At 34.4% G+C, this 11091-nt stretch overlaps 1 protein-coding gene across 1 annotated transcript; it reads right to left on the reverse strand.

Annotated features, from left to right (window-relative positions):
* Window positions 1-4169: 4169 nt before the first annotated feature.
* alx1 (ALX homeobox 1) lies at window positions 4170-10178 on the reverse strand. Its single transcript, XM_063004794.1, has 4 exons — window positions 9974-10178; window positions 8010-8284; window positions 6011-6139; window positions 4170-4939 (listed from the first exon to the last, which is right to left on the reverse strand). Exons 1-4 carry the CDS (start codon window positions 10176-10178, stop codon window positions 4601-4603), a joined length of 948 nt encoding a protein of 315 aa, XP_062860864.1. The 3' UTR covers window positions 4170-4600.
* Window positions 10179-11091: the final 913 nt, after the last annotated feature.

Below are 11091 nucleotides of genomic sequence, written 5' to 3' on the forward strand. Positions count from 1 at the left end.
TTTGGTGTTACTTTCAGCATTATAATATATGTCTTTGTGTAGGATGTAAACCTAAAATTGAATATCAGATGAAGTCTGATCTACTTGATGGACACACTCCACTACAGTAGCCAATCCTCCCTTTGCATATTTTTAGGAGGTGGCAGGAAAACAGAATACCCAGATGAAACCCAACTGAACATAAGGAGAACATGCAGAACTCATTGCAGACAGTGTAGAGATGCTTTTAGGTTGGAGTAATTTTAAATGAATGTATGCTATTCTATGATTGATGGGTACCTTGTCCTTGATGTATTGATGTATTGCTGTCTTGTGTCCAGTGTTTGTGTAAGATTCAATGAAATTAATTAAGTTAAGAAGAAATAAATGCATATATGGTGTTTTGTTATAATCCTGAAGTAGGGTAGTATAACGTGTTTGTGTAAATATCTTGTCAATAGAAACTTGTTATATTTTACTAAAAAGAATTTCTCCAGCCTGAGCTCCTGGCAGAAGAGATTGCAATCTTCTTTACTGTGGCGTTTTTATTTACCACTGTCCACACATTTAAAGAAGTGTTATGGCTCCTCAGTCTGTTCTGTGTATATGACTTTATCCTGCCCTCAGATGCAGATCAACTCTGTGTGAGAATCCAATAAAAAAATCACTTCACACACAATAATTCACTTGACACAGAAGAAGCAGGTCTGGGAACGGCTTCATAAATCATGACGCTCGGTGCTGAAGTGAGCACCACTGCTCCTACTGAACTGACTGAGTTGTCTGAGGCAGAAGAGCAATTGGTGGCCCCAGACTCTGCGGGCTCTGAAAACACAGACCCGCTGCATGCTGGGTGTTTTTTCTGACTGATGGGACCCGAATGAAACTTCCATCAGAGAGAAAGTATATGTAGTGCTCATATTAAAAAAAGAAGTAATGCCAGATGTCATGCCAAAGGGCCAGCGAACCTCAGTATATATTTGTTAAGTTACAGTAAGTGTCTCAAAGCTTATTATGCTTACTATGCTTTCCTTTTGTTAGACAACTTAAATAATTTACAACAGTATCTATGGAAGCATTATAATCATGGCATATGGGAACATCATACATAAAAAGTGTTTGCACCACAGAGTTCATGTGGTCTGGTAAAATCATCATCCTTGTTGAATGCTATAGAGCTATGCAAATCAATTATTGTATCTCACAATTGTTACCACTATTGATCCTTCACCATGTATTATTTTTCACATTGCTCGGGGGTCCAAGATTAGTGCTGCTTACTTCTAGTTATGTGTCTTCATATACTGGTCTTTGAAACTAAAAGCTTCTGGGTAGCAACCCTACAGTAAATTACTTTATGAAAGTCATGCCATTCATCCTGGTGTTCTGCAAACCACTTGAAAATTTCGCCATGTTTGTTGCAACATTAAATTATAAATATGGGATGTGCCCTGTGCATGTGGTCCTGCTGATTTGTCTTATGTTTGTTGGGTGTTATATGACCATGCAAAAAATCATTGGATGTTATGATTTTCAATATATGTTATTTATATATATATATATATATATATATATATATATATATATATATATATATGTAGATTAAATTCAAAACATAAGAAATCAGCTAAAATAGAAGCCCAGTTAGCCCAATTAATAATACTAGTAGTAACAGGTAGGCATTGCCAATCATATTTGTGTAGATGCCCAAACAGCTGCTGAATTTTGAAACCCAAACCTCAGAAGTTGTGGTTTTGCATATTTTATTGCTGTGCCACACAAGCGCTCTACTGTTATTGTTATTATTTCATTTTTTTAAATAATTGTATTTATTTTTTTACCACTTTGGATTTACCACCTCTTTGTATCTGGTTTCCCCAAAATGACTGAGCACAATGCAGTAACACCCTGGACAAGATGCTAATCCATTGCAGGGCCTCAGCTGTTTCTTCTTTCAGACATGGCCAACCAAGAGTAATTTACCACTGAGCCACCCAAGCACCTATTATTATTATTATTATTGTTGTTGTTGTTGTTGTTGTTGTTGTTGTTGTTATTATTATTATTATTGCTGTTGTTACTAAATTATGCTATGGTGCTGGGTTACATTTGTGTTACTGATTTGTAGCTTATTTAACTAAATTTAAGTGGCTTGCAAAACACTATTAAAACTTTAGTTCATATGTTTTTTTTTATGAATAGGTGTATTTGTTTCACCATCTTTAACCAAATGAACCTTTAGCACAAGCAATCTGTTGGCAAGAATCTTATCATGGTATAAAAATAAAGTTGTAGCCAAAACTTTCAGGTTTTTTGTAGTTTCATCTCAAAAGAAAAAAGAAATGTGAGGAGCACGAGCAGCTCTGTTGCATTTCCACACTGTTTGATGTGTTCAGAAAGCAGTGTGGGGCTGCAGGGGGACCTGTTTCCTCCCACATGTGTGAGCCTCTGTATTAATGACTGAGCTCACCTTCCCAGGTCAAAACCATTCAGCCGTGCTGATAGATCTCGTCTGAACTCCTCACATGTGCTACATCATCCGTCTTACAGCACTCCAGCAAGGAGGGACACTCTGAGACCCTGCGTAAAGCATGGGTTAGCTGAGGCACTGGAACAGGGTTTTAGGTGTGTTCATGATCAAGTGCTTAATATTTCTGTTCCCTCTTCCAGAGTTTATCTTTATAGTTTGCAAAAGTAAACATCTATCGTAAATGGAAATGAATTTTGTGCACTGAATATAAAGTACATTTGTAGTTACCCAAAATAATGAACACTGATATTTATGGCCACCTAATGCTATAATAACAGTATAACAATAGTAAAAGAATCCAGTATATTTTACTATAGACAGATGCAGTGAGTTTTACATTAGCAAATAGACTAAAACACTTATTTTTCCAAACAAGATCTAAAAAATGGGGTCTTTACTATTAAATCATATTGATAAGGTTATTGTCTGGCACACAAAAAGACAACCTGTTTTGTTTACAAATGACGTTTATTATGTTAACCAACAGTGTCCAGGAAGAGCATCGTTGAATCTCAGTGGTGCTATGAACCGGTTGGGCATCAGCACAGCCATGATTGTCTGAGGAGGAGCATGTGTTACAGTGTGCGTTCATGCCATGCACCCAATAATTCACCCAATGAACCAAAAATGGTTGTTGTGAATTAAATGGAAAAAAAGTTAACAAATTTCCAACTAACTCGTAACACATTGTTAAAACCCCATTTTATTAATAGTGGTCAAAAGCACACTGGATGCTTTTCATAAAGCACAACAGAATGCGTTTGCCCTTTTATGGTCAGATTTTAATATTAATTACTGGCAAGGTACCATTAGTCAAACAGAGCATTTGACTATTTGTGAAATTGATTTTGAAAAGATGCAGTTATTACTATTGTCTTAGCTTTGGACGTGTAGTTTGGGGGGAAAAAGGCTGTGACTAGCTTTACATCTATTAGAGTAAACAAGAAATTGTCCTTGAGTACAGTACTAAATACATGGAATAGTGGTTTATTGACAGAACTACCCACAAAAAACTCTGGAAGCTATTGAAACACGAGTCACACTGTGCAAACTGACCTTTACATTACTATGCAAGAACAAAGCCCCATCTCCTGCTTTTTTGTCCATTTGATCTGCATCCAATTTCATTGAAGCTTTAGGGTTTCAGAGCTGTTTTGTGGTTTTTGCATGTATCTGACCAACTGCATAAATCTTTCTTTCAGCTTAGAGTGACAACTGTTTGTACAGATGATCGTAGAACCTGAGGTTGCTAAGAAATGACATTCGTGACCACTGAGGTGTTTACAGAACTTTCCAGACTTCCCAACTGCAACAGTTGTGGTTTAGTCTTATTATTGCAATCAAACTAGACTTAGCTAGCCCAGCTATAGTTAACCATTGTCCATAAGGAGACCATATAAAAGTACAATGTAAATATTGTTTAATATAAGTTGCTGTATGTAGATTCTTTACTTAAAATTTTTTTTTTTAAAACCCATGATGAACTTAAATTTGTGAAATGTGTTCCAACTATTTAGTCACAGAAAAAGAACAGTAGAAATCTTTGAAACTGCAGGGCTCCAATGACATATATGTCCCTTACAAGTGTATGGAAACTTTAACTGCTAATAACAAATCACAAAAATTAAGTGAAAATCTTTATTAAAATATAATTCCTACAGATGCAAGGTACTTCTCTGTTGTGGAACTTTAACAAATTTATAATAGCTTTACTTCAAAGCACAAAGAAAAAATTTTACAAACATTTCTGCCACGCCAGGTCCTGAGTACAAAATATATTTTTAGCTGTTAAAGCTCCCTGTGTTACCGTTTTCACACCACCATAAGTGCGTCAAATATAATAAGGCACACGACTGAAAGAGTTCATTCAAAGATTCATATATTCCTATATACACTGCATGTTTTATTTTGCCAAGTTGTTCAAAGTTTGAAGAATAACAGGTGCTGAATAAATCCTCAAAGGTCCCACCATTTCAGTCAATATTTGGTTTATCAGCATTGATTCATCCTTGCATGATTAGTTGTCCATCTTTATTTATTTTAGTACTGTAATTTTTAATATTAATGCAAATAAGAGTTTGAGCTAGGGGCTCACATGGCCCATGAAATGTTAGCTGTGTGCTCTTTGGCTTTCATTCTCAGAACCGCAATGCTGGATGATCGGCGTTCAAACTCAGGCTTGCTCTCGAAGACTGCGTGGCTGTTGGGCGTCTGGGCCAAAAGAGAATCAGTAAAGAAGTTGTTGAGAGAGACGTGATTGACACCAAACTGGTTTTGCTGGTGGTTGGGAAAGCCAACATAACTGTGTTCAGGGGCCCTTGGTGAGTGGGGGTATGGTGATGGTACACAGGGTGGAGAACCACGTGGAAGCATGCAGGAGGAAACCACAGAGCCGCCGGGAGATGGAGCTGGCCACAAATTATTAGGAATCTGTTTAGAGTGAGAATGGAATGTGTTAAAAAGAAGACTTTTCAGGATACAAGGCCTATTATACATCATACTTTAAAAAAACAGCACAAGTAAATTCTTGGATTTTACCTAATTTGGTCAAAGTATCAGATTAACTGTGATAAGTCATAATATTGTATGAATCTGTTTGTCTATATCAGTGCATTAATAACTCCACTGATGAACTGTCAGTCATTTTAATACGTTAATGATTTTTTGTCCACACTGTTCTTTTTTTCTTGCATTTGTCCTTGCAAATCTACCCTAGTAAGAGTAAAAAGTCCATATAGTTGAAACTGCCATTCCAAGTACAATTTATTTAATGTTGTTAGTGTAATTTACATATGTGGAAAAAGTGGTCACAAAATCTCCACAATGTCAGGCTGAAGTTTTTTAAATAGGTAATGTTAAAAACTTTATACAGCATTGAAAATTTCAAAATAAGTGGTTGTAACAGGGCTGTGACCACACAGTTGTGATTGCTTTTTAAGAGATGTCTGAAAATATACTGCAGACTATGTAGCAATCCCAAAAATACTCCAGTCAAATCATGAAGGCTGATGCAGAGCATGCTTTAGTGCAGTATTTCTTTTTTTTATTCCAGTCACTAGGTCTCACAGTATTGAGAGACATAGATAGGCCTACATTATATGTTTTTACATGTTTACAGAGATAGACAGTTGTTTAGTATCTATCTATCTCTATCTCTATATATATATATATATAATGTTCTTTGTGATTCTCTCTAAAGTGCAGTCTGAACAATCTGAGCAAGTCCAACTTCTTTTGTTCTTTTAAAATGTATGTCAAATTAAACCTATTTGTGTATTCCCCAAACAGATATGGTTTGAGAAATGTTTAAGCTAAATATTTCATTTTATGACACTCTTCTAAAGATTTTAGTTCATTTTAGTATCAATAGTAGACCTCTTTTTAGGTAGGAGTGGGTGATGTGGCAAAAATATAGTGACAAAATGTTACATAAAAATAGAAGAGAAATTTAAACAACTGTTACAAAAAAAAATGAATTCATAAATAAAAAGTTGCACTTGCCTGTGAGTAGCTGTCTGTACGGGGCAGTACTGATATATCATAGGTAGCAGAGAAGTGGCTTTTAGCCTGTTGGATCTGTCCATAACGCTCCCTCTTCCTCCATTTTGCTCTTCTGTTCTGAAACCATACCTGCAACAACATAAAAAATACAACAAACTCTGTTACATTTACTGATCATGTAAACTTGAATCTACACATATGTATGTCACACCATTAGGCACATTTATCTAAGTTTTGCTCATTTTTACAACTAGTTTGTCAGTGTAGTTTTTGGAGGAAATAATGTAACTGTTGTTAAGCACTGATACAGTAAACACACAACGTCCACATAACAATGTATTTGTTGAAATATAATGGCGTCGACTTTATCAAATGCATGTCGTCATTTCACGCAACATGATATTGTGTCTAGTCTAACCTACTGTATATCAATAGCCTATGTAAAGGAAATTTTCGGTTCTTTATTATGTAGGTTAGTACAAAATAATCAACGAAGTATGTTCTAATAACATTCCCTTCATGTCTGTGTACTAGTCTGGAATAAGGTTAAAAACGACCGTTATCATGCCTGCGTAACAACAGCTAGCATACAGTACAAAAAAATCTTGAAAATAAGGTTAAACTTAATAAACGTAACTTCATGTTTAGAATTTGTTATATTATTAGCTTACACATCATATAATGTTACTATAATGTAGCATGTTAAATTATGGCATAACTTTTGTTTAAAAATAGTAATAGCTAAGTTAGCTTGGCTATATTTTGGCTATATTCAATAGCTTTGGTGATTAGGAGTGAGTACTAAAGCGACATTTCTGTGTTACATTTATTTAATTATCTCCAAATTAATTGCACTTGTAAGTTTAATTAGGCCCAATGGTACTTTAATTGGAGTAAATTGGAAGACAAAGGGTGGCTAGCTTAACTGACAAAACTGTTTAACTGAAAAAAGGCTAGCTTAACTGATTTAACTGTTCTTAGCTTAACAGTGAAATAGAAAACCAATAACGTCACAAAGTTGCGTAATAGCCTGTAGCTACAGCATAATACAAGAGCATATGTATGTATATAATTCCTTTAAGGGTTTTATTGGGACTCTTTAGCAGCATTTCTACAACGTTGCAAATGACAAAATGGGTGGTTGTAAAAACGCTGTGACTAAGTTGAGTTTGTTGTAGTAATTTTTTTTATCCTGCTGTAAAATCCAACACCAACGGTTGCTCGGTAGTGCTGAAATCCCCACAGCACTTGTTACTCTTTCCTACGACGATCCTTCCAAAAGGTAAACAGTTATGTCTGACTTTTACATTTTTTTTAAATAAGTGGTAGAAATACTGTATAAAAAGTCAAATCTTTGTTTATCCTTTATTTTCCCGCATTTTAAATTTTTCTTTTTGTTTTAAAACTATATATTAAGTACATTCTGAATTATAACTGTAATTTACAGGTCTGTATGAATTATACATTTAGACTTTAGGAGGAAAATGTTTTTTTCTGTCACTGTAACACTGTTGTCGTTCAGTGGGCACATCTGCCAACTTAAATCTACTTTTTGCCAGTCCAGTTTATATAATTTAATTATAGCCTAGATTTTTTCCAAATAACATCCTCTTACTTTTCCTATATTATGTGTTTAAAAGAGAGTCTGTTATACGTGCGTGTTGGAAATTCCAGATGGGTTACAGATTAAAGATAGGATTGACAATTTGATTTAAAGTATAAATGATTAAAACACAAACTACGAGTTGCAGGATACTAAATTGTTTTATATAGGGTTCACATAAAATAATGAACATTTATAAATAAACAAAAGTGCATACTTAGCATGAATTGCAAAACTTATAAAAGTTATAAAACTCGGCAGAAGTTCTATGCATCTCTCCTAAATTACGTTAAATTAAAGTAATTAAGCAATTACTAAATTGCTAGTAAAATGGAAGAGGATAAGCTTTAATCGTACACTGCGAGATCTAAACGCGGATGAATCAGAACTACCTACCTGCACTCTGGCCTCTGTGAGCTCGGTGCGCAGGGCCAGCTGTTCTCTCACATACACATCTGGATAGTGGGTTTTCTGGAAGACTTTCTCCAGTTCTTCTAGCTGGGAGCTGGTAAATGTGGTTCGATGGCGTCGCTTTTTGCTGCTCGACACGTTACTGTCGCATTTTTCACTCAGGTCGTCTGTTAATTCCGTTTTATCCCGAGCTGAAATCGGGGAAGTCTTTGCATCCAGCGGTCCATCAGTCTTTCCCCCGCAGAAATGAGGACCTGTAGCTGTTAAGGCAATTAATTAAGTTTATAGGTATTAAATAATATTCATTACGACAGGCCTAATTAACTAATTGGTTGTCAATGGGAAAACATTCAAATTCCACTAAGAAATGCCCTTCTTGCTGTGAGGCGACAGCGTTTCCAACTGCGCCTTTTGCATTTAATTTAATATTGCTAAATTAGGATTAGTTCAGGTTTGGCTATAAACCAAACTTTGGAAAGGAGTGAAGGGTGTTTTTAAACTCCAATTAAATAGTTTATTGGCTAATATAAAGGTAGTTTACATGATGTTAAAGTCAGATTAGCAGGAATTTAAGTAGCCTATATTGTAATGACTTTGTTTTAAATTAAAGTGCCATTAAATACAAGTTACTAAATAGTCCAACTGTGTGTTGCAGACGTTTGTATTGAAAATGTTAAATATTACATCAATTATATTTATAGATTATACATGTACACTTAACTGACGGTTCCCTTTTAAAACAGTTAAAAGAAAAAAAAACAACTGGAACAATAGTTGTGTGAACAGTTAGTAATTTATTTGGGACAAACCTACTATTTCCAATGTACAAACTAAAAAGAAAATTCTATTTTAGAGATCAGAACACCTATAAATCAAAACTTTAAATCGTTTTAGTTAATTAAATAAAGGTCCCATGTGCGAGTAAAAAACACGATATTCAGTTTTTTCAAGATTTTATTGAGATTTAAAATGTAAATTTATATGAAAGAGTATGAATTGCTGAATTAATTATTGGAATAAACATATTTAGAATGTTACTAATATCCCGTTTTTAACTTACGGACCGAATTATCGGAACAATAGTAAATTATAGGCCTACATGTATTTTTCCCCTTAATAATAAGCTATTTAATTTGGTTAATACGGTAATTTTACTATCGGCGTTTTCGTAAAGATTAAAACACACGACAATAAATGATTTTGGAGCATTTTAACATTATGCAAATACATAGCGAGTTTGTGCGTAAAAACATTGTGAACATACGAGCCGGCAAAATATGAACCGTGCACACGCCTTGTGTAATATTGTGTAGTTCACTGCTTTGCTTTATGAAATGAAAAACAAAATTCTATATTTAGAAATATCAGTTAAAAGTGAAGACGACCCTTTGCGTCGATTTCTTATGAACTATAAATGCTTTGCACAAGTAGCCGCCAATTACGCACGTTTTCGTTCCACGGAAAACGATCACTAACTTTCATTATACACTGTTATTATACACTGTTATTATATACTGTTATTATACACTATTATGTGTTAATGCAACATTTAAAATCAACACTTTAGGCCTGTGTAGCTGATTCATTATTAGAAAAGTTTATTCAACACTGGGAAAGTTAATAACAATAAAAAGTACTAAAGTAATAACAGTCTTATTAATCCAGCACTGAAAGTTAATCTAACACTACACTAACACTAAAAGCAATTTTAAGTTCTTTAATATATTGACTATTCTTTGGTTCCTCTGCAATATGGCAAACACGCTTGTAGTCTTACTGTAAATGTAAAGTGTGTAAATACTTATTTAGATAATAATCAGTCCTGCGTTTTATTTTACTCGCTATGAATTACGAGTTAATTCGAGTTAGCAGTAAAACCCGTTCAAGCACAATTATGGTTTAAAATATTTAGGCAATGACATTTAGAATCTGAATAAACGCACACTTACAGTTTTGGTTATCACAGGGAGATGATCGGTCCATGATGGCGTGATGATCAGGGGTTTGCAGTGTGTAATGCTGGCTGTTCTTGCTTGAATTCTTGCTGTAGTATTGAACACTGTCTGTGGGCTCCATCAGAGGGTCCAGGTAAAAATCAGCTCCCTTTATAACCTCACACTTCAGAGGAAACTTCTCAGTCATGTAGTCCATCATGGTCCTCTCTCTAGCCCGCTTTCTCCCCCGCAGCTCGCAGCAGATTAGAGGAGTGTTGCTGGTACTGATACTGCAGTGAGGCGCTGATTCAGCCACTTATTTTAACCAGCCGTTCATTTGTCTTGTGTTACAGAGACTGAGAGGATCTGAGTCTCTTTATATGGCTGAGCAGAGCAGAGGGTTTCCTGCAGCCTCCCAGCTGCTGAAAGTTTAAACTCCACCCATGAACCACATTCACTTAAGGATTTATTACAACTCTATTACAGTTAGAATTAGCTTATGGACTTTTTGGATATATTTAATGGTTATTTAAGCTGCTAAGTGAAAAATATAATTTGTTAAACTTGATGTACAGTCCCAATTGAGAGAAAGCATGGTTTAAAAAGTCAGTATTTACAATGCCTTGCAAAGTTGTTTAAAATTACAATTTGCAAAAAAATAAAAATAAAATAAATAAAAGCACTAGTTAGTACTAATATTAATTGCTGATTAACATTCATATAAATGTAGGTCTATATAGTAATAATATTGGTTATGACCCACATAAAGTATTAATAACAATAATATTTTTACATTCACTATTCATTATTAATAATTTTTACATTAAAACGCAACTAAAAACAGAAATAATTACAGCTATTACAGTTCAAATTAGCTTATATATCACCAATTATTATTACTGAACACATTATAGATACTAACATTCACATGCGCAAAATATACTAAACAATGATTTAGCCGAAAATAATTATTATTACTTTTATTAATAAGTGCATACTTTAACAATGGTAAACTATATCTATTAATTCTAAGATTATCCACAACGCTGTGTTTATCTCAGTGCCATATTTTAATGCAAATATGTAGATACACGTTGGTTAATTTGGCTTAACGTTAACTTGGCGCACAAAAA

Source organism: Trichomycterus rosablanca, chromosome 11, assembly GCF_030014385.1.
Source record: "Trichomycterus rosablanca isolate fTriRos1 chromosome 11, fTriRos1.hap1, whole genome shotgun sequence".
Taxonomy (NCBI): Eukaryota; Metazoa; Chordata; class Actinopteri; order Siluriformes; family Trichomycteridae; genus Trichomycterus; species Trichomycterus rosablanca.

Bases quoted from the DNA above. Each gene is read 5' to 3' on its own strand.
- alx1 (XM_063004794.1), bottom strand. From the start codon at position 10,178: ATGATGGACTACATGACTGAGAAGTTTCCTCTGAAGTGTGAGGTTATA. The intron at 6,140-8,009 runs GTAGGTAGTTCT...ATGTTGTTGCAG, and splicing joins TCACAGAGGCCAGAGTGCAG to GTATGGTTTCAGAACAGAAG. The intron at 4,940-6,010 runs GCAAGTGCAACT...CACTCTAAACAG, and splicing joins GTACAGACAGCTACTCACAG to ATTCCTAATAATTTGTGGCC.